General features: G+C 46.6%; 1 protein-coding gene across 1 annotated transcript in view; it reads left to right on the forward strand.

Annotated features, from left to right (window-relative positions):
* The window catches only part of LOC121286497 (tricarboxylate transport protein B, mitochondrial), a 96113-nt gene that overhangs the window by 22803 nt on the left and 48704 nt on the right, over nt 1-24606 (forward strand). Inside the window, exon 2 of the mRNA XM_041203637.1 lies at nt 22021-22128. Coding sequence (XP_041059571.1) covers nt 22021-22128 — 108 coding nt within the window. The remainder of the gene's footprint in view (nt 1-22020; nt 22129-24606) is intronic.

Raw genomic sequence — 24606 nt, forward strand, 5'->3', positions numbered from 1 at the left:
GTGTCAGGAATGAATGTGCGTGCAGGAAACCAAATCTGATAAGTTTGAGGGTTGAGAAGAATTGTCAGAATCCCCCTGGGGTTTGCAAGGATTTATTACCTTTGCCAGCCTTTCCCCACCCCCTGAAGGTAGCCATTCACACAGACATCCAGTTTCTTAGGTATTGACTTCCTTTGATATCTCAACCAAGTGGCGGATGCTTTGTGTTGGAACCCTAGTCACAGCTGTCACTCAGCCTGTACACTGGCCTCAGTCCATTGGGGTCAGTCCCAGTGACTGGAGAACAAATTCTAGGCTGTCACTTCAGTGACAGTACTGACGGAGTGCTGCACTGTCAGAAGTGCCGTCTTTCGGATGAGACGTTAAACCAAGGCCCTTTCCCCCCACCCTCAGCTGGATGTAAAAGATCCCATAGCACTATTCAACGAAGAGAAGGGGAGCTACCTCTGGGGTCCTGGCCAATACTCATCCTTCAACCAACTTCACTAAGCCAGTGGATCTGATCAGTGTTGCACTTGTGGGGGTTTGCTCTGTGTAAGTTGGCTGTTGCGATTCCTATATTGCAACAGTGCCTAGGCTTCAGACACATGTAAAGCTGTAACGCTCTTTGGGTGTCCTGCCAATGCAGTATGTTCACCGTTGTACGCCAGCTATGTTTCTAGGTCTGTATTAAGCGGAATCACTTTGCCCCTGTTAGTTTGCAACATTATAATGCTAACTGTGCTGTCTTTGATGAAGAAAGGGTCATTGGGCGATATTTTCTGGCCTTGCCCGCTACCGGGATTGTCCGGTCTTGCCCAAGGCCAATGGATTTTTGGCTGGGCTGCCGCATCCTTCCACAACAGGGCAGGAAATTCCCGGCCATTGTGCCCATCCAGTGATATACAGAGTAAACAAGCCCAGCAGAAATTAGAAACAGGAGGAGGCCATTCGGCACCTTTTGAGTGTGTTCGACATTGGGTTAGGTCATGGCTATTCCGTATCTTCATCCTACCCACCTTAGAATCGGAGAATGATACAGCACTGAAGGAGGCTATTCGGCCAATCGTGTCTGTGCTGGCTTTTTGAAAGAACTAATCAAGTTGGCCCACTCCCATGCCTTTCCCCCATATCCCTGCAAATGTTACCTTCCAAGTATTTATCCCATTCCCCTTTTGAAAGTTGCTATTGAATCTGCTTCCATTGCCCCTTCAGGCAGCGCATTCCAGATCACAACAACTCACTGCATTAAAAAAACTCCTCAGTTCACTTCTGTTTTTTTTTTTGGCCAATTATCTTAAGCCTGCATCCTCTGGTTACTGACCTTATCTAAACTGCCTTCATTCCATAGCCCTCAATACCCTCCCCTCAATAAAAATCTGTTATCTCCATGTTGAAACGTTCAATCGACTCGACAGCCTTTCTTTAGATGAGGATGTGGCATGTCTAAGAAAAACAACTTAATTCTAACACAGATCACGTCATTGTGACCTCAATGAATCATCGAAATCATCTTTCTCCTGAAACATTTTTATCATTTCTTTTTCAACAAAGGAATAATTGAGCAGAGGTTGTAGGGGAGGTGGGTTGGTTGGGGGGGGTGTGGGGTGGGGGGGGGGGGGGGGGGGGGGGGGTGGGGGATGGGTTTAAAAACCATCACTCAGGCTCACCTCACCTCCTTCACTCGCTCGTCGTCTTTGACAGACAAATACGTGCAAAGACGTTTCAATGAGTTTATGAGAGGCAGCGAGACCTTGTTGAATAGCGGAGGAGATGGGGCTGTCTGGCAACTTGACAAGCCAGGCTCGCTCGCGTTGATGTGCAGTGCACCATCTGACAGCTGAACAAATTGCCCTGTCACATTACAAGATATTAGATTCATTTCGCAAAGGTGAGAATTGAGCTGCGAGTTCAGCTGAGTGGGTTTAAAGCTGCACTGTCACCTCTCTAAAACTGGCTGCTTGTTTTGTTGCAGCTTAAAGGAGTGGACCTGAGCCACTAAGATAAAAAGCGAAACACTGTGGATGCTGGAAATCTGAAACAAAGAACAGAAAATGCTGGAAAACCTCAGCAGGTCTGACAGCGTCTGTGGAGAGAGAAACAGAGTTAATGTTTCGAGTTTTTCCAGCATTTTCTGTCTTTGTGTTGGCCTGAGCCACTGCCTGCTTCATTTCTTGTTTTTTAAACCTGTGTGGCCGTTAAGATGATCATGTTCTGAGTGATAAGGCTGTAGGTGGCTGAGTGGCATCTTCGCTCGGTGCCGCTACTAATATAGATTATCGTCGCTACAGTATGAATATTCTTTCAGGGAATCTTAATTCCCTGAGAGAAAGGGTCACAGCAGCTGACGACATTAAATTTTTGTTATTTATAGGACACAATGGACACATTGATGAGTGAAGGTGGGACAGTGACCCTGAGATGGCGTGGACTTAATGGGCTGAAATGTCTCTAATGGTTCTAATGATTCTAAATGATTCTAATGATTCTAATGGCTCTATGCCTGTCACATTATGGCAATTGGCAGTAGAGTTTTCATCCCATCCTGATGGCCACCTTTGTGTGTGGCTGTATCAAGCTGTGCGTGGACCCTCGGTACGCAAACACCAAGTGTCACTACGTGCTGAGGTTCTACCTGTCCCCGGTGTTGCGAAGGATGGGTCTGGCCATGCTGCCGTGGAACGCTCCAAGTAGTTGGACCGTGCCGTACCACCTGTCCCTCATGGAAAAATTTACGCAGAGAAACACCTTTGACCACAAGTCCATCAGGCAGTGGTCGGCACGTAATGTCTACGGGAAAAGGAGATGGTGGATCCTGTGGGATGGTTCCCCGAGCAGACTGTCAAAGTCATTTGGCTGAATGCCTCATCACCAGAACTTTCCAACAAGCGCCAAGATGTAGCTTGGCTGGTGGTGAGAAAGGCCCTTGCCATCAGATCCTTCCAACACGCCAGGAGTCTCACCCCCTCTGCACGTTGCCCTCGAGGTGGCTGTGGTGGGGACGAGACCGTTGTTCACCTCCTTGTGGATCGTGTCTTTGCAAAGAAGGTCTGGAGAGGGATGCAGTGGTTTCTGTCGAGGTTCATCCCAAGCAGTTTTGTGACACAGGACTCTGTGCTCTATGGGCTGTTCCCAGGGACACGCACCGAGACAAACATCAGCTGCAGCTGGAGGATCATCAACTCGGTGAAATTGTATTGAAGCACCTCAGAGTGCAACATGATGTATGTCGATAACTCCAATGTCATTGCACTGTCTGACTGTCTATAATAGCCATACTGAAATGTCTGTAATATTAATTGATTATATTGAAGCACTTTGTGATCCATGTGTAAAAGTTGAATATGATTGCACTTTTTGTGATGGCCATTTAGAAATGTTTTGTAATGTTCTTCCAGATATTTTATGAATAAAGTATATTTTCTCCAAAAAAAACTTGGCAGTAGAGTTAAACGTCGAGATTCTGGACAAGTGGATGTTGATTATTGTATCACTAACCTGGACTTTAGTTTCACTGGACCTAGATGTAATAATACCTTTCATGGAGTGTAAAGTAAGTGTTCATTTTCTTTTCCCTGTCTTCCCCCCCATCTGCTGTCTCAGCTGTGGCTCTGTGACTCTTGTCTCCGAACTAGAAGGTTGTCCACTCCAGGAGTTGAGCACAGCATTCCAGGCTAACATTCTCGTAGTGAGGGAGTGCCGCACTGTTGGAGGTGCTGACTTTTGGATGGGATGTTAAACTGAGTCTCCATCTGCCCTCTCAGGTGGACATAAAGATCCCACAGCACTATTTTGAAGAAGATTAGGAGAGTTCTCTACCATCACACAAAAAAAAACAGGCTCTCTGATCGTTGTCTGTATTGCTGTATGTGGAATCTTGCTGTGTGCAATTGGCTGCCAAGTTTCCTATAATACAACAGTGACTGCATGTCAAGAAGTACTTCATTGACTGTAAGGCAGTCAATTGAAACATATTAGATCCTGAGGGGTCTTGACAGGGTGAATGTGAAGAGGATGTTTCTTCTTGTGGGAGAGTTTAGAACTAGGGTTCACTTTTTAAGCATAAGGGGTCACCCATTTAAAACTGAGATGAGGAGAATTTTTTTCTCTTGGAGGGTCACACAAGCCTTTGGAACTCTCTCCCTGAAAAGTTGGTGGAAGCAGAGTCTTTGAATATTTTTAAGGCAGAGGTGGATAGATTCTTGGTAAGCAAGGGGGTGATAGGTTATCGGTGGAATGCAGATTTGAGGTTACTATCAGATCAGCCATGATCTTATTGAATGGCGGAGCAGGTTCAAGGGACTGAATGGCTCCTTCTTCATATGTTCATATGTCCAATGGTCATGAAAGGCGCTATATAAATGCAAGGTTTTTTTCCCCCTTCCCCTTCCCTCTTAAATGTGCTCCTACGGTTTCAGGGAGGCTGGCAGCTGTCTCCTACCTCACTCCCAAAGTAGTCACTCTTCATCTGCCTGGGAGTGAGCATTGCCAGTTGCCCACCTGTAGGGGCATCACAGTGAGCACAGGGTTGGGTTTCACTCCAAATTGGACTCCTTCGATCAGGAACCGAAACGCTGCTTGTCTTTTTTTTTTAAAATATCCTTTTGACCAATGGAAGCTGAGGTCAATTTTAACACTTTTGACATCTGACCACAGCCCAACAACTAACTGGGCCACAGGCCTAGGAATCGAATCTCTGCCTGTGTCACACCAGGCTGTGCATTTACCCGTCAAGCCATTGGTCATGGCCCATCCTTCCAACCAGCAAAACTGAGACCGTTCCATTTGTAAAGCAGCTCGGGGTGGATTAGCTGATGTTTATTGAAAATCAATGTAAAGGGCAAGTGCCTCCCTATAAGCATTCAGAACAAGATTGCTTTCTGAAACAGGATAGCGGTGGATAATTATTCCAGCACAGTTGAGTATCCCGTTTCTAATTTACCTGGACAGATTAAGTTTGCCGTCACCTGATAAATGAGACGGCACAAATCAGACACACTCATTTTAATCCAGTGGCGCTAGTAATTGCTGCGCTTCTGATTTATCCATCTGAACTGCTCGATTTTATTTATTACCAACTCGGACCATTTCAGCAAGAAAACATGACCTTCAGTTGAGGGCAGACGTAGACCTTTCATCATGTCTGGACATCCAGCCTCAGAATTCATGTCAGATTGATCAACTAGATTCCCCAGGGGGTTGCGCAGGAGCCACGTCTACTCGTCTGAATTCGAAAGCAAGTAATTTCTCAGTGCTCGTGAGGCTGGAATCTTCTGTGAGCAGACACTACCTGGAGAGAGCTTACTGGGTTCAGAAGTTAGCAGACGCCCACTGGCATTCATTTTGTTTGAAGGCTCAGCCTTTGAACTGCTCTACTCCAGATCTCTGTGATCTAGGTGCTAACCTGGACTTTGATACAGTTCCATAGGCACACAATGCCTACCAAACAGCCATTCTTCATGTGACAGCCTAGTGTATTATCAGGGTATGTGTGTTGTTTAGGCAGTGAGGGCAAAGGAGTAAAATAATTGCCAATCAGAATTGGACTAGAAAGAAAAACCTTTAAAAATATTGTTTCTAAGAGGGTGAGGAAGAACCATTTTACGCAGGGAGTGGTAATGACCTGGATCTCACTGGTTACAAGGGTGGTGGAAGGAGTGGCAATCACTGATTTCAAAAGGAAATTGGTTGGCACTTGAGGGAAATACATGTGCAGCGCTAAGGGGGTAGAGAGAGGAAATGGAACTGACTGAAAAGCAAAAAGAAAGACTTGGGCTTCTCATGACCACTGGACCTCTCATAATGCTTTGCAGCCAATGAAGTATTTTTTGAAGGGTGGCCGCTGTTGTAAAGGCAGCCAATTTACACTCAGCAAACTCCCACAAACAGCAACATGGTAATGACCAGATAATCTGTTTTGTTTGTGATGTTGATTGAAGGGTCTATTGATCAGGGCACCAAAGGTAACTCCCCTGCTCTTCTTCGAAATGGTGCCATGGGATTTTTCTCACATCCACCTAAACAGGCAACTGGGGCCTTGGTTTAACATCTCATCCAAAAGATGGCACCTCCAACAGTGGGGCACTCCCTGAGTACTGCACTGGAGCATCAGCCTAGATTTATATGCTTAAACCCTAAAGTGGGACTTGAACCCAGAACCTTGTGACTAAGAGACGAGAGTGCTACTACCATGGCTGACATTGTATTACTCCTCCTAGGCTGTTATGATCTATGAATATGAGGACGGCAAAATAATGGACTGAAGATTCAGGCTGTGAGGGAGGTTTATTACTCATTTAGTGGACTGGGTCTTTTATTACTCTAGACCAATGCACTGTGAGGTTCAAGCTGTTGTATATGTGTTGGGTGTAGAGGCAGTGAGTATTACTCTAGAACAACATATTCTGAAAGTTCTGGATCTAGTTGTGGTGTTCAAGTTTGTGCCACAGGCATTTTTCCATTGCTAAATTTGTATTTTGGTTCCATTTCACAGAATATTCATCCCACTATCTACTAAGGACTGAATGGTGTGGAACAGATATGAGGGGCTGAACGGCCTCCTCCTGTTCGTATACGCCCCCACCCCGTTGCCCATTGTTGACTTGTCAACCCAGTTGCTCAGATGTTGCTTTTAGTTCAGACTCTCTGGAACATTCGCTCGGGATATAACATTCAGTATAAGGGGAAGCCCTGAGGGTGTTTGTGCTATAATGTGCTTTCTCTCATCAAGATGCCCTGCACTGTTCAGTGAACAATGTGTAAGTGCATTACGTATCAAGGATGTTAGGTGCCATTACTTTACGTAGTCGGCTGTTGGAGAATGGGATGGAGTGGTTAGACCATAAGACATAGGAGCAGAAATAGGCCATTCGGCCCATCGAGTCTGCTCCGCCATTCAATGAGATAAAGGCTGATCTGATAATCTTCAACTCCACTTTCCTGCCTTTTCCCCATAACCTGTGATTCCCTTACTGATTAAAAATCTGTCTATCTCAGCTTTGAATGTACTTTACGACCCAGCCTCTACAGCCCTCTGTGGTAAAGAATTCCACAGATTGACTGCCCTCTGAGAGAAAAAGTTCCTCCTCGTCTTGTATTTTAAATGAGTGCCCCCTTATTCTGAGATCAAACCCTCTGGTCCTAGACTTTCCTACAAGGACAGAGACTATAACATTTTTTAAGGCGAAGTTGCACTGGTGTTTGAAACAGAGCGAGATACAGGGTTATGTGGAGAGGGTAGAGCAGTGGGATTAGTTGGGATCGCTTTCACAAAGGCTGTGGAGATGTAGTGGACCAAATGGCCTCTTTCTGGCTGTAATTCTCTTTGAACTGTACTCATCATTCACATATCTCGTGTTCCCTTCTCCACTAGGAGCTTTGACCCTTCACCTTTGCACTCACTCAGAATTTAAAAAAGATTGCTGGAGTTACATGAAGTGGTGTTAATAATATTCTGATCACTTGATGTAATGTCACTTGTATGATCCCAGGAAACTTTGCCTCCTAATCTCACTACTGATGTTGGTGACATTATACCTATGAAGTGAAATGATACCAATGAAATAAAAACAGAAAATGCTGGAAAACCTCAGCGGGTCTGGCAGCATCTTCTGAGTCTTCTTCTGAAAAAGAATCACACGGACTCGAAACGTTAACTCTGTTTCTCTCTCCACAGATGCTGCCAGACCTGCTGAGTTTTTCCAGCACTTTCTGTCTTTATTTCAGATTTCCAGCATTTGCAGTTTATTGCTTTTATTATACCTATGAAAACTCTGTAAGATAATGTAACAGGCATGGTCCACCGTCACCATTTTATGTGCGATCCAGGTATTATCATTCATGTCAAGTTATGTCAAGTTGTGTCATGATGTGCTTCAATCCCTGTACTTCAGTACAGAGAAGCTGCTTTGCAGGTTACACATTAAACCACTGGTGTAGGCATTGCCGAAGTAAAGTTAATAATCAATAACTGTACACACTAGCTGTGGAACCACCCTCCCCCCACCTCCATTCTCACCCCATCCTGCATTAATCAACAACTAGATCATTGTTCAACTTTCTGCTGACAGTAATGTCCTTTTCTGCTCAAACATTCTGATAAGTTTGATAATGTACTCAGAGGCCATCACACCATGTCCCACATTTTAGAACAACTATTATTTTACTGAAAAAAAACCCCAGGCAGATTGCATTTATATAGCACCTTCCAAAACCTCAGAATGCTCCAAAGCACTTTACAGGCAATTGAGTATTTTTGAATTGTTGCCACAGTTGTAATGTAGGAAACATGGCAGCCAATTTGCGCACAGCAAGCTCCCCAGACAGCAATGAAATAGTAACAAGACAGTCTTTTAGTCAAGGGATTAATATTTGCCAGGACACCAGGGATAATTCAGGTACTCTTCTTTAGCATGGCGCAAATGGGATCTTTTACACCCATCTGAAGGGGCAAACAGTGTATTCTCATCTGAAAAACATACTTCCAACAGTGCAGCACTCCCTCAGCACAGCACTGGAATGTCAGCCTGGATTTGGTGCTCAGAAGTCTCTAGAATGGGACTTGAACCGGTGATTTTCTGATTCTGAGAGGAGAGAGTACTCCTCACCAAAGCCATGGCTGACGCCTCATGCAGAGATTAACAATATCCAGGTGTAGGGCAGCGTCTTATCCCCGAGTTCCAATGAGATAATGAATTGTTTGAACAATTTACAAAAGCCTTTAACTGAAGTCACGTGAGAATGGCACAGTGCCTGTGACACCAACATGTGGGCCACTCTGTACCACTCACTAATACCTGAACTGTGGTCTTTTTAGTTGGAGGGATATTTGTGCTTTTACCGTGTTTGTATCAAGGCTCTGGTGCTTTGGTTTGACCCAGGTCTTTGCTCATTTCTCGGAGACAAAGCTGAGGAATTGAGGTGTTAGGGAGTGTAGCGGGTCGGTAATGACATCCCGTGAGAGTCCTGTCACCTGGGCCGTTCGCCGTAAAGGTGGAGTGTTCAATTCGCTGCCCCCAACATTGCAGCAGACAACACGGAGAGATGTGGACTGTGGCTGAAAGGAGGAGGTGACAACGAGAGCTGTTTCGATTAAAATTACCCATCTATCTTGGTCGTAGGCCACGGGGAGATGCACAGAGCAGTGATGGATCAAAAAGGCCACTTCCCTATTCTGAAATAAAGTGCTGGAAATACTCTGCAGCTCAGGCAGCATCTGAGGAGAGAGAAATGAATAGAGCTAGGAGAAAGTTCATTGATCTGACATGTTCGGCTGAATGGTACAGTGGGGTGGGGGCGGGGTGGGGGGGTGGGTGGGGGGGGCTAAGTGGCAGGGGGCTGGTGGACAGCACGGCCCCCACCCACCGGAAACAACGCCCATGAAGCACCGCAGAGCAGGCCAACGAGAGCCGAGTGGGACTCCCGCCCGCTGGAGCTGCCGGCCAATCGGATCGTCAGTCCCGGCAGGAAAGCGGCAGTGGTCGCTGTCGGGACTATAGCAGATGAAGAAAATCAAGGCCCCATGGATCCCCGGAGGAGGTAAGTCCAGGGTCTTGGCCGGGAGGGTTTGAGTAATTTTGGGAGAGGGCCGGGTGGGGGAAGGTGTGAGTTTAAAGAGGGAGCGGGAAGGAAGGAAGAGAGGTGGGGTGGTGGCAGTTGACCTAAGAGGAGAACGCCCTGCGATCGACAAAGGGCAGCCAAATATTTTATGGCTTGGGCAGTGTAGTATCAACGTCAATTAACTTGACAAGAAGCCAAACTGACCCTTGATTATTCAGTTAAATATGGCGGGCGGGCTGCCAAGTTTTGGTGCCCACCCACCACCCCCAACCTGCATAATGGAGGAGGGCGGGGGATGGGCAGGAAGATGGTGGAGTGCCGCCCTCCCCCCCAACCCTCCTTGCAGGAAACATGCCTGCCCAGGGTAGTGTAAAATTCTGCTTCTCTCCGTGGACACTGCCAGACCTGCTGTGTTTGTCCAACGTTTTCCATTTTAATTTAAGAGCTCCAGCATCCACAGTGTTGTGCTTTCACCTCTCTCCTCTCATTGGCCAGGGCAGGTGGGAGAGGGTTGGGTCCGGAGATGGAGAGAGGGTTGACCAAGCAGCGAGATTCGCACAAAAGCGGAATACTGTGGATGCCGGGAATCTGAAATAAAAAACAAAAAAAATGCTGGAAATACTTTGCATCAAGCAGCACCTGTGGAGAGAGGGAGAGGGAGAGAGAGAGAGAGACAGTCCCTTGTTATAGAGCGATTTACATAATAATTAACAATATCTATGAGATGACCTGGGAGACGGTGGGGAGGGGGTAGAGGTGTGGTGTTGGGGGATGGTAGAAAGTGGAATACACTTCAACAAAATTGACATTCTAGTGGCGGTAAAGACGACTCTACAATCCTGTGCGGTTTCTATGGGAACGCAGCCTGACCCCCTCTGCCTGCTTACGATCTTCAAGGAGAATCAAAGCCGTATTCTCTGGACAGACTTACCTCACAATTGCTTCACGGGACACACAGGTTAGAATCAGTAAGCCTTCAGGCCAGTCATACTGCACGTTTTCTGTTAGTTTTACATGTTGCACCATCTGCTGCATGGTTTGGGGCCTTCGATCTGACAGCGCTTCGGTTTAGCAAGTGTGTACACTCCCAACTCACAAAGACTGGCCTTTGGCTGCGAAGCAAAGTTCCTGATGATTAAATGGGGAGCATTTTACATTTCGTCCTTGGGCTTTTTGTTAATGCTCAATACTTGGATGCTTATAGCATGGAGTTTCTGCTCTCTCTAACTAGCAAGCAACACAGAAGAGATACTCTAACTTTTACCCACTGGCTCCATCACTCAAAAGCAGGTACCAGTCTCAAATGATCATTTTTCTTTAAAAATTCATTCCTAGGATGTGAGTGCGTGGTAAGGCTGGCATTTGTTGTCCATCCTTTGAGAACATGGTGGTGAACTGCCTTGTTGAACCGCTGCAGTCCATGTGGTGTAGGTACACCCGCAGTGCTGTTAGGGATGGAGTTCCAGGATTTCGATAGTGAGGGAACAGTGATATAGTTCCAAGTCATGTGTAACCTGAAGATGGTGGTGTTCCCATATGCCTGGAACTCCCTCCCGAACAGCACTGTGGACGTACCTACACCACATAGACTGCAGCGGTTCAAGAAGGCAGCTCACCACCACCTTCTCAAAGGATGGGCAACAAATGCTGGCCTTACCCCACACTCACATCCCGAGAATGAATTTTTAAAGAAAGTTGATCATTTGAGACTGGTGCCATATGCCTGCTTCCCTTATCCTTCCCGACGGCAGAGATTGCAGGTGCTGTCAAACTTGGCGAGTTGTGGCAGTGCATACTGTAAGATGACACACACCACTTGCGGCCACTGTGGAGGGAGTGGATGTTTAAAGTGGTAGATGGATGCTGATCAAGATTCCTGAATCTACTCCCGCCGCCCTTTCAGGCAATGCATCCTGTGTGAGAAAGGTCCACACATCTCCTCCTGCTCCTGTTCTTTTACATTATATTTTGTTGTGTGTAACTGGAGTATTCATCCCATATGTGTCAGAACATGCAGAGGGAAGAGGCTAATAGTGACAGAGATAATTGTGTTAATAAAGCACGTTACCTGACCTTAGGGCGTTCTAAAGAGCTCCACAGCCAGAGAAAAGGAGAGACTGTTGCAATATAAGGCAGCTAATCTGTGCACAGCAAGCTCCCGCAAACAACAATCTGATAATGACCAGATAATCTTGTTAGTGTCATTGGTTGAGAGATAAACATTTTAAATATTTGTGGACATGGTTTACTGGGCAGCAGTGATCTCCGCTTGCCTATTTACCCTGGAGAATTAGACAATTTACAGCAGGAGATGTATCACCAGCGATGCCTTTTCAAGATCCTCTAATTCCGGTGACGAGAAGCGTGGTTCAAAGGCAGTGTCCGCTCCCAAGCCAACATGCCCAGCGTCAAGGCGCTAATCGCACGAAACCAGCTCCGCTGGACAGGACATGTAGTTCATATGCCTGACACTGAAGCAATTACTCCACTGGAACTCAGGAGGCTCCCAGGAGGACAGCGGAGATGCTTTAGGAATGTCCTCCAAGCATTCCTGAAGAGGTCAAGCACCCCCCACTGACTAATGGGAGTCTCTGGGTTGTGACTGACCGAAATGGAGAAGGTTTGTTTGGGAAGACACCGAGCACATTAAGAGACTTCATCGGGACTGTGCAGAGGTAAAGTCGAGGCGTCCAAGGGAGTGCTCAAACTTCCAAACAACCCATCTTCCCAACCCTTCAAGCACCACCTGCCCCAGAGGTGGCAGAGTCTGCAGATCACTCATTGGCCGATAAGCCTTCTCCGAACCCATCCAACGGAGGCAAGTCATCCTCGATCCCCAGGGACTGCCTGACAAGAAGGAGAGGGGATTGGCCCGGTTGCCAGGGAGCATTTGCTACTCATCTAAGTATCACCATGGGATCGTTTACATCCTCCTGCAAGAGCAATGTCTTATCTAAAAGACAGCAGCTCTGACAGTGCAGCACTTCCTCAGTACTGCATTGAAATCTCAGCCTAGATTCCGGGTCAAAGTCTCTGCAGTGGGTGGTTTGGCTTAAGTGGCAGGAGTGCTACCCCCCTGAGTCATGATTGGTGGAGTAATGAAACATTACTCTAATGGTCCTCACAACAGAGAAAAGCCTCCTGCTGTATGGAGCCCAGTTTCCGTACCATCGAGTGACACTGTCGGGGGCCAGAATTACACAATCCCTGGGACTTGCTGGTTCGACACTTTCCTGTTTCTCTGGGATACAGAGCAAGTGGAAGAGCTGAGCTTACATTCATTTCAAACTTGGCTACAACTTGTGAATTTCAAGGCCTGTTAACAAAAGTCTGCTTGATACGATCGACTTCAAGTTGCTGATGGAGCTCCCCCACAGCAACCCCCCCCAAAAACCCCCTACCCCACCCCCAACCCCCGATAGGACCACCAGTGTATAACTTTACTCCAGTGGCTGTGATGTGGAATCACTGAAACGGCTTCTGTACATACCCTGAACTAGCTGAACTTCACTGGCAATGAGCAGCTAACCTGATACATTGGCAGGGACTGATAACCAACTCGCGTAGTTTGGCCAGGGATGAACCAATTCATAAAGCTCCCTCCCTCCTTCCCCACAAATACACACAGCAGACTCTTGTGACAGGTTCCTGTGGAGTGTTTGCTGAAGAGCTTTGTGTTGTTCAATTCTTTGTACAAGATGCAGGATTTGTGTTTAGCCATGAAGCTGCATAAACATGTTTACAGGAACAAACTGCAGGGACCAGCTCAGTCTGTAAATATTATGAAGGGAGAGCAGGGATAAGCTGCTGATCTGTAACTTCCCCATCTACCTCTCTCTCTCTCTATCCATCTGAAATTGTGCTATTCAAGAAAGCGGATTTAAAAAGAGCAAAGGAGTTTTAAAAACATGAGTTCCTGCTATTTTGCAACTGTCTGAGGTTTTTGACATGCTTTGTTATGCCTGATCCCACGAACTGGGTGAAGTTTTAACTCCACCCACTTGCACTGGGCTAAAATGGGGCTCATTGTGTTTCCTGCTAATTCCCTTACTTTCCACCCCCAAGAAGCTGACCCATGCTGGAAGCGGGAGTGTTGGTGTGCACGCCCACAGCTTCCTGGTAATTGCAAACCGAAGGCTGAGTCAGTCAACTCTGTCAGGAATCGTGGATGACCCTGAGGTTCATGCAGAGTACTCCTGGTAGCTGTAGCTTTTGGGAGTTGGTATGGGGGGGGAGTGGGCAGAGATTAGGGGTAGGTGAGTTATCGGGTTTGGGAAGAAGAAAGGTTTTTCTCTCCGAATCTAAAGCTGCATTTATTTTGACATCATTTGAATTCAGGTTCCGGGAGAAGTGTCAGTAAGATGTTGAGCGACGTGGTAGGGATGACGACAAGAACGTGACCGAGTATCTGGAGAGCTGGAGAAAAGCACTGGAAGACCAGGGTATGAGGATCAATAGAACAAAGACCCAATTTATGGACAGTCAGGTTGAGCCTAGGGAAGAGGATCAGGGTGAAGGTCCAAAGATTATGGGTGAAGACCTGGAGAAAGTAAATAATTTCAAGTACCTGGGGTCAGTGGTGGAGGATGATGAAAGTATGGAAATGGAACTTAAGCAATGGATTAACTTCGGTTGGAGTAATTGGAAGATGTACGGTGGAGCTGGTGCAGACATGATGGGCTGAATGACCTCCTTCGGTGCTGTAACAATCCTGTAACTCTGTGAGTGTTATGTGATAGAAAAGTACCGCTGAAACTGAAGGGAAGAATCTATAAGACAGTCGTGAGGCCGGCCTTGTTATGTAGTGCAGCAACTTGGGCAACAACAGGAGCAACCGCTGGATACTGATGTGATACAGATGCTGAGACAGATGAGGAAATGGGAAAGGATAAAATCAGGAACCAGCACATCAGGGGATCAGTGAAGATTGTGGGAGCATTGAAGGAAGCAGGCGAGAAGAGATTGGAATGATATGGTCATCTGCTGTGTATAGAGAGAGAGAGAGGAAATGTGGTGAGGCAAGTGATGGAGATGGAGCCTCCAGGAAGGAGGACTAGAGGAAGGCCTAAGACCGGATGGAAAGATGCGGTGGTGAGAGACCTAAACGCAGCGGGATTGGAAGAGGAGTGGGTCATTGACAGGAGGAGGTGGAAAAGGGTGACGAACTAACATTGTGGTGACCCCAAGCAAAATGGGAGAAGCTGAAAGATGTGGTGTTGCAGTAACAGTGAGACACGTTTACACAGTGAAATCTGCCTCCTCTTAGCTTAGTTTCCCCTAGTGTCTCAGAGTCTGCTGAAAGGATAAGGGAGCTGGGTTTAAGCAGCCAAAGTCATCATGTTTAATGATGGGTCTTTGTGTTGACAACATCCCACCAGCGGCAGAGAGGCAATAGTCACTGATGGAGACAGACTTATGTCAAAGTGGGGATTGTCTACACAGGATTTTCTGCTGCCAGCAATTGACAAGATGAAGCAGGCGACTCAAATCTTCATGGGGTCCCGCAAGCTCCTAGCCCCTAGGTTTTGTGAAAGGGAAATCATGTTTAACCAATTTATTGGAGTTCTTTGAAGGAATAATATGTGCTGTAGATGAAGGGGAGCCTGTCGATGTGCTGTACTTGGATTTCCAGAAGGCATTTGATAAGCTGCCACAAGAAAGGCTATTGTGGAAAATAAAAGCTCATGGTGTAGGGGGTAATGTATAAGCATGGGTAGAAGATTGGCAGTAAACAGGGAGTATGCATAAATGGGTCTTTTCCTGATTGGCAGGATGTGACGAGTGGAGTCATGCAGGGATCTGCTATAAATTTACAATTTATATCAATGACTTAGATGAGAGGAGTGAAGGCACGGTAGCTAAATTTGCAGATGACACAAAAATAGGTAGGAATGCATGTTGTGAAGAGGACATGAGAAGGTTGCATATGGGTGTAGATAGATAGGTTGAGTGAGTGGGAAAAAAATCTGGCAGATGGAGAAGGTGTTCACTTTACCAGGAAAAATAAAAAAGCAGAGTATTACTTAAATAGAGAGTGACTGCAGAATCCTGAGGTGCAGAGGGATCTAGGTGTTCTCGTGCATAAGTCACAAAATGTTAGTATGCAGGTACAGCAAGTGATTAAGAAGGCGAATGGAATGCTGTCCTTTATTATGAGAGGAATTGAACATAAAAGTAAGGACAAAACAAAAACAGAATTACCTGGAAAAACTCAGCAGGTCTGGCAGCATCGGCGGAGAAGAAAAGAGTTGACGTTTCGAGTCCTCATGACCCTTCAACAGAACTTGAGTTAGGGACTCGAACTCAAGTTCTGTCGAAGGGTCATGAGGACTCGAAACGTCAACTCTTTTCTTCTCCGCCGATGCTGCCAGACCTGCTGAGTTTTTCCAGGTAATTCTGTTTTTGTTTTGGATTTCCAGCATCCGCAGTTTTTTTGTTTTTATAAAAGTAAGGACATTGTGCTTTACTTCTGCAGGCCATTGGTGAGGCTACATCTTGAATACTGTGTGCAGGTTTGGTCTCCTTATTTAAGGATGTAAATGGGTTGGAGGCGGTTCAGAGGAGGTTTACTAGATTGATACCTGGAATGAGTGGACTGTCTTATGAGGAAAGGTTAAACAGACTGGGTTTGTTTCCACTGGAGTTTAGACGAGTGAGGGGTGACTTGATTGAAGTATATAAGATCTTGACAAATTGGATGTGGAAAGGATGTTTCCTCTTGTGGGTGAGTCCAGAACTAGTGGTGGGGGGTGGGGGGGGGCAATGTTTTAAAAATAGGTGTCGCCCTTTTAAGACAGAGATGGGAAGAATGTTTTTTCCTGATGATTGTGTGACTTTGGAACACTCTACCTCGGAAGGCGATGGAGGCGGGGCCATTGAATATTTTTAAGGCAGAGGTAGATAGATTCTTGTTGGGCAAGGGGATCAAAGGTTATCCGGGGTAGACAGGAATGTGAAATTGAAAACACAAACAGATCAGCCATGATCTTATTGAATGGCGCGGCAGACTTGAGGGGCCGAATGGCCTACTCCTGCTCCTTAATTCGCATGTATGTTCGTATTAAATCCCTGAACTCAGAAAGATTTCCTGAGTTTGGGCGGGTGCACTGCTAGGTCACAGATCTACATTGGACTTTGCTTAATTATAAATCCAGGCAAAGCTTTAAGGGATAATAAGCTGTTTGGACTGGATAGACTTTCCCCCGAGCAGCACCACAGCTTAGTGAAGGATGAAGGGTTGGGAAACCGACCTGGAATTGATTCATTTTCGAGGGGGGAGGGGACTGGAATCGATTAGTAATTGAGCCTGGTGAACTCTGCCGTCTGCGAAACAGCATCGGACGACTGGTTGGTAGAAACATGCAGTGTTGCTAACGATGGGGGTTGGGATTTTAACTTGACAAACGCACAGTCATTCGCTGAAATCTGATAGCCTAGGGGGCCTGCCTGTTTTTTTTAAAATGGGCTGTGTTTAGGGGTGTTGTCGCTGGCAGCCAATAGAAGCCGAACCTCTTCAGAATTTGTGCTGACTTGTGCATTTCAAATGCTTCGTTCTGTCTCCCTTGTGCTTTGCCATGGTTAGCGCAGAATGATGCAATCCTGAAAGGGGGCGAATCAATTCACTTCCGAGGCTGTCACAATTCACATGGGTGTCAGAGAGTCACAGCCGGGGTGGGGGAGAAAAAAAATCATTCTTTTTTATGGTCTCACTTCTTATGACAAGTAATTGGTGTTCTGTCTTTGGGGAGGGGAGGGGGAGAGCGGTTTAGCTCCCCTTTTGTCGATGCAGCCGCCTCCCTTTCAACACCACTTCATGCGCCCTCCCTCGACCCTGGGCGTGAGGTGCACTTTGCAAAAGAGGCAAAAGCAATAGGAGAGAGAGAAAAAAAAAGTGTTTCAGGCAGCGAGTGGTTAAGGTCCGGAATGCATTGCCTGAGAGGTGTGGTGGTGGAGGCAGGTTCAATCGAGGCACTCCGAAGAATATTGGACTGAAAAGCAGCAGTGTGCGGGGGTCACGGGGAGAGTTAGCCCGAAGCGAATTGCTTATTGGGAGAGCTGGTGCAGACACGATGGGCCGAATGGCCTCCTGTACTGTCAAACATTCTGTGTGGCGAGTCAGTTCACTCCCTTGGCATCTTTTACACAACCTGTTTCTGATTTCACTGCCTCAAAATCAACATAAGCTTGCTGGAGTTATGCGCAGTGATTCTGTAAGAGACGTTTTACAGCCTTTGTGGGTAGAAAGTGCTGTTTGGCCCCTGCATTTGTACCATTTCAGTTTAAATCTATTATGATGTAAAGTTATTCACTCTGCTCTCCCTGGGCTGAATATTACAGAGTGGATTACTTCAAAACTGGGCTGCCCACTCCTGCCTGACTACCCACACCAACTGTTTTCTGGTGCGGGCAGTGGATTATCAGGATCACTTGGTTTGGTAATGAGCCTAATTGACCCCTGATTATTTATTTAAATCCGATTGCGATGCCGGCCGGCTGCCTGTATTATGGTGGTGAGCTTGGGGGTGGGGCAGGAAGGTGGTAGGGGGTGGGCACCCGCTCTACTTAACATCCCCCCCCCCCACCCTCCCTCACCGTAAACACGCCCGGTGGGTGGTGGGGGGTGGGGGGGGCAGGTAGAATGCAGCTCCTGTCTCAGCCCAATCCTGGTTTTAAAAACTTGCTGGCCCTCTGTTAGAGCCTGGGGATGGATTGTACACAATAGGCCAAACATCGCCGACTCCTTTAATCCGGTGAGTTGGCCCCGCTTAATTCATACATCCCGTGAGATCCTAACGTTTGCCCGTGTCAGCCGTGGCTCAGTTGGTAGCTGGTGGTTTCAAATCCCACTCCAGGGCATGAGTACAAAAATCAAGGCAGACACTCCCAGTGCAGCACAGCGGGAGCGCTGCACTGTTCAAAGTGCCGTCTTTCGGATGAGATGTTAAACCGAAGCCCCCTCTACGCTCTCAGGTGGATGTAAAAGAAGAGAAGGGGAATCCTCCCTGGTGCCCTGGTCAATACTTATTCCTCAAAAAAAACCCCCAAATTATTAACACGTTGCTGTTGGTGGGAGCTTGCTGTGCACAAATTGGCTGTTGCACTTCCTACACGACAGCAGTGACTGCACTTCAAAAAGTATTTCATTGGCTCTTAAGTGCTTTGAGATGTCCCGTGATTGTAAAAGGTGCTATATAAATGCAAGTCTTTCTTTTCTCCCCACCCATGCTAAGTCTGGTTGGGCATATTTCTGGAGGTTACTCATGTGTCTCTAACTGCCCCACCCAGTCACAGAGCATTTTTACCCACCTCCAATATTTTTAAAACTAATACACAGAGCGTTCAATCAAAACACAATATTTTAGCGCCTCTGTGATTTTCCTGTCATGTTGCTTGCAACATTGCCTGTACCCTCACCTGACCATTGTAAGAACAACTTGTATTTACATAGCACCCATTGACACACTGGTGCTCCACAGGGAGCATCAGTAATTCCAGGCCTTGGAATTAAGGGGTAAAGAGAGGCGTGGGGGTGTGCTACAGTTCACTCAGGGAATTGCTATGGCAACATGCATTGTTACATGCATGTGGGGATAGGAATGGTGAATGGTAGAGGCTCCACCTTTCCTTCCCTCACACAGCTGACCAGGAGTCTCTCCCGCTCTTACCGCCTTGCCATTGGTGTGTGTTGGAAGGATTTGCAGGATGATGCTTGACCTGTTTGGCTGCATTATGACTGCACCTGATCCTGCGGTGGGACCCGAACCCAGAGCTTATGGATCAGAGGCAGGATCACTATCCACTGTGCCACTAGACCGAAAGAGAAGCATAACCTACATCAAAAACAGCTGAGGAAGACTGGGAGAAGCTATTACCTCATTCCCCAGTTCAGTCATTGAGTGGGCTCAGGATAATAGCTCTTAATATCAGAGTACATAGGTAGACAGGATGTGGGGGGTAATTTCCAGTGTATTCTGTTTAAACCTTCCAATAAGTTTTATGATGTCATCAGTGACCATCATACCACATCCTACAACTTAAAAAGGAAATAAAAAAAAATTAGGCAGACAAAAAGTGCTCTACAGCTAATTGAGGACTTTTGAAGTGCAGTCACTGTTGCAATGTAACATATTTGGCAGCCAATTTGCACACAGCAAGCTCCCACAAACAACAATGAGACAGTGACAAGATGTCTGTCCTTGGCTTGCTGCATTGTTCCAGTGAAGCCCAACGCAAACTGGAGGAACAGCCCCTCATCTTCCGACTAGGCACTTTACAGCCTTCCGGACTGAATATTGAATTCAACAACTTTAGGTCTTGAACTCCCTCCTCCATCCCCACCCCCTTTCTGTTTCTTTCCCCTTTTGTTTTTTCCAGTAATTTATATAGAGTTTTCTTTTCCCACCTATTTCCATTATTTTTAAATCTTTTATGCCACCCCACTCTAGAGCTATACCTTGAGTGCCCTACCATCCATTCTTAATTAGCACATTTGTTTAGATAATATCACCAACTTCAACACCTTTGTGTTCTTTTGTCTGTGACATCTTTTGATTATCTGCTCCTATCACTGCTTGCTTGTGCCTAGAACCGCACCCCTCTCCACTTCCCCCCCCAACCTTAAACCAGCTTATATTTCACCCCTCTCATTGGATTCACCCAATTCTGTTGAAGGGTCATGAGGACTCGAAACGTCAACTCTTTTCTTCTCCGCCGATGCTGCCAGACCTGCTGAGTTTTTCCAGGTAATTCTGTTTTTGTTTTGGATTTCCAGCATCCGCAGTTTTTTGTTTTTATCTAGTGACGAGATGAGCTCTGTTTTGTGATCTTGGTTGAGGGATAAATATTGGCCAGGACACCAGGGAGAAGTTGCTGCCTCATCAAAATCAGGCACTGACGTCTCTTCCATCTATCTGAGAGGGCAGGCAAGGCTTCAGCTTAACATTTATCATGAAAGAGGGCCCCTCCATCACTGGAACACTCCCTCAGTACTGCGCTGGAGTGTCTGTCTGAAATGATGGGGTTAACTCCCTGGAGTGAACCCACAACTCCCTGCCTCAGAGGCAAGAGTTTTACCAAATGGGTCACAGCAACATCACCTTATGTTCTGTATTTTGCAACGCCCATTTATGTAGCTGAAAGGAAGCCCATTGCATTTTGTATAATCTAGGATAACAAAAAGCTGACTTTGAAACTGTGGTTTGATCCTAGTTTTATGCTGTTGCCATTGGAACCCTTTCAAACGAATCCTTGGCTTGTGTTTCCCTGTCAGCTTCCTATTATCCTGTGCGTAGTGTGAAACGTGTTTTCAGAATGGGTTTGCAGGAGTCCCCTGAGGGGAGCAGAGGCCGTGTGCGATCCACAGAGCTGCAGTGAAGGGCTGGGCCTGCCTTGCATGTGAATGCTGAAGATCTCACACCACTGGTGTGACAAGGACAGGAATTTCTCCCTTGTGTTCCAACACCAAGAAAAATATGTAAGGTTCATGGTCACCCACACTGTTTTCACAGTGAAATCTGACTGTTATCTCATTGCCGTTCGTGGGAGCTTGCTGTGCACTAATTGATGACTTCCTAAATTATAACAACAGCTACACTTCAAAAATACTTCATCGGGTGTAAAGCGCTTTGGGATGTCCCGAGGTTGGGAAAGCCGCTACCGTAATGCTAATATCTTTCTTTTCCACAGCTCTAAGGGAAATAGACCCAGCTCTTCAATCCTGTCTGAGCGACTGAGGCTCCTTATGTTGGGAATCTATCTATCCATTCCTGGGATGTGGGTGTCGCTTGCTGTTACCCATCCTTAATTGCCCTTGAGAAAGTGGTGGCCTCCCTAAAACCCTGCAGGTCCATAGGTTTTTTTTAGTGGCCATCTAAGAGTCAGCTGCACTGCGTGGGTCTGGAGTCACAGGTAAGGACAGCAGATTTCCTTTTGTAAAGGGCATTAGTGAACCAGATGGGTTTTCACGACATTAGTCGTTTAATTCCAGGCTTTTTTTTTATTGAATTCAAATTCCACCATTTTTTTTTTGAAAAATAGACTTTATTCATAAAATATCTGGAAGAACATTCCAAAACATTTCTAAATGGCCATCCCAAAAAGTACAATCAGATTCAACTTTTACACATGGATCACGAGGTGCTTCAATACAATCAATGAATATTACAGTCGTTTCAATATGGTCATTACAGACAGTCGGACAGTGCAATGGTATTGGAGTTATCGCCATATATCATGTTGCACTCTGAGGTGCTGCAATACAATTATAATACAATTAGTATTCAAATTCCATCGTCTGCCATGAAGCCAGGGCCCCAGAGCATCACCCTGGTTTTCTGGAAAACTAGCCTCGCGACAATACCACTACGCCACCTTTAAATCCTGTGATTGGTCTCTGAACTTTTACCAAGGTCACTAGATCGCTGTGTTTCCCTTTTGCTGCTGGTTATTATCAGGGACTTAATGTTGGTCTTTTTTTTTGTGCAGGTGGGATTGCAGGAGGTATTGAAATCTGCATCACCTTCCCCACTGAGTACGTGAAGACACAGTTACAACTGGATGAAAAGGCAAATCCACCGAGGTACAAAGGAATAGGTAAGGACTGTGCGGGGTCCCCCGTTACACTGAGGGCCCATCTTACCAGCAGCTCCCTGCTTTGGCAGATTTCAAATCAAAGTCAACCATCGGACATAAAAGTTTCTCATTTTTAGTTTTTAAGTTTCATTGTTTCTGTTCCTTTTTTTTCTCTCTCTCTCAATCCACACTTGGTCACTGCACGCAGTCCCCAGAGTGCGAGCGGGAGCAGGTGATTGGCTGTCACGTCTCCGTCAATCAGCTGCTCTTGAGGGAGATTGGCCGTGGGAGAGCCCCTGGGGACTTGCCTGGGGAGTGTGTGTCCGGGAGTTCGGTCGTGAACTAGTCGAGGGCAGCTCAATGAACATAAATACGCTGTGTCTGCGACTCAGCCACACAGACCAAGGGATTCCCTGGGCTGAATCCCCTCGCCTTGGCCGCGTGGCTGGCACATCACCGGAATTGGGGGTGGGGTTGCCCCAGCACAATGGAGGGGGGAAGGCAGCCGGGAGTCCTGCTCCTGACCACTATCCGGGAATGTGGACATCAGGTGCATTGGGGAAAGGCCACTGTCCAAGGCCTTTCAGCCATGAAATAGCGAGGAGCTGGAAACTGAGTAAAACCCCCCTTGGGCTGTAGGTTTGACAGGGCATGTGGTGAATATTGTGAATGTTAACTGTATTGCTAAACGTAATGAGTAACGTGTAGCATTGGAAGAAACCAATTTGGTTTTGCACGTTATGTAATGCTAACTTTGAACTGTCCTGTAATGTACTTTTGTAAATTTTAACAATAAAGTGTATTTTTGGAAAAAAAAATGTGGACATCAGGTGGTGACAAGATTGGGCTCGACAATGATGCTCCCATGGCCAAATAGTCTGCACAGTCTGACATTGGACTTGAAGAAAATCCACTTGGGCGAGCAGCTCCATAAACACCAATAGCCCAGCGTGTGCCAGTGTCTTAACGAAAGGAGGAGGCGGAAGGAGAGGAATGTTAAAAATAAATTCCCTGTACTTTTAATAGACATCCTGCTCCTCCTCCTCATGCCCCTCCTCCTCCTCCTCCTCATGCCCTCCTCCTCCTCCTCATGCTCCTCCTCCTCATCCTCATGCCCCTCCTCCTCATCCTCATGCCCCTCCTCCTCGTCCCGCCCCTCCTCCTCATCCCGCCCCTCCTCCTCGTCCCGCCCCTCCTCCTCGTCCCGCCCCTCCTCCTCGTCCCGCCCCCCCCCCTCCTCGTCCCGCCTCCTCCTCTTGCACCCTCTCCTTATATGGTGACCCCAATGACTAGGTGCAATGAACGGGTGATATCAGCCCTTAAGAAATGAATTATCTTAAAAGCCCCCCCTCAGAATGTGAGCACCTAATCTAGGCTGACTCTTCAGTGCGGTACCTGAGGGAGTGCTGCAGTGTCTTTCAGATGAGGCCCCCAGTGGATGTAGATGGTCCCACGACATTGTTCAAAGAAAGCAGGCGAGTTCTCCATGCTCACTGTCCTATGGCTGTCCCTCAGACCCCAACATCTTTAGAGTAGATTGCCTGCCATTTATCACATTCCTGTGCTTTATCCATTTGCTTACGTAAGGACAGTAACTACACTGTTGACAGTACTTTGTTGCCAGTAAACCATGCGGAGCATCTTAAAGCTAGTGCGAAGTTACAAATACTCAGAATGGCGGTTTGAACGTGGGCCTTTATCTCAAGAATCCTAGAATACAAAGTGGAGGAAATGATGCTTGAGTTGTACAGGGCTTTAGGATCCATCAGGAGCTCTGCATTCCTATAGGAACACCACACCCTTGGCAGGATACGTTGCCCTTGGAATGGGCACAGTGCAGATTCACCCAGAATGAAACCAGGGATTAAAGGGTTAAATCCTGAGGGCAGGTTGGATAAACCTGGCTTGGATTCCCTTGGGTTTAGAGGTTGAGGGGTTATCGATTCAAGATAAAAGGACTCGATTGGGCAGACGCCGAAATCCAGAATGAGCGCATATTCTTAAAACGGGCACTGAAGAAGAGTCACACGGACTCGCAACGTTAACTCTTGTTTCTCTCTGCACAGATGCTGCCAGACCTGCTGAGCTTTTCCAGCAGTTTTCCCGTTGTTATTTCCGATTTCCAGCATCCGCAGTATTTCCCTTGTATCTTAAAATGAGAACTGGTCCATTTAGGAGGGCAATCAGGAAGCATGTTTTCACACTAATGGAAATCGGGAGAGACTGGGAGCAATAGATTCTTGTTAGGAAAGGGGATTGAGAGATATGGGTCAATGATGGATAAGTGGGTCAAAATTTTGGAACTCCTTGGGAGTACCACGCCTTACAGACTGAAGCAGTTCAAGAAGAAGGCCTACCAGCACCTTCTCAAGGGCAGCTAGGCATGTAAGGAATACCAGCTTTATACTGCCCACATCCCAAGAATTAATTAATTTTTTTAAATGGAACTGAGTTACAGATCAACCATGGTCTAATTGAAAGGAAGTCTTTTTAGATAAA

The sequence above is a fragment of the Carcharodon carcharias genome, chromosome 13 (assembly GCF_017639515.1).
Source record: "Carcharodon carcharias isolate sCarCar2 chromosome 13, sCarCar2.pri, whole genome shotgun sequence".
Classification (NCBI taxonomy): domain Eukaryota; kingdom Metazoa; phylum Chordata; class Chondrichthyes; order Lamniformes; family Lamnidae; genus Carcharodon; species Carcharodon carcharias.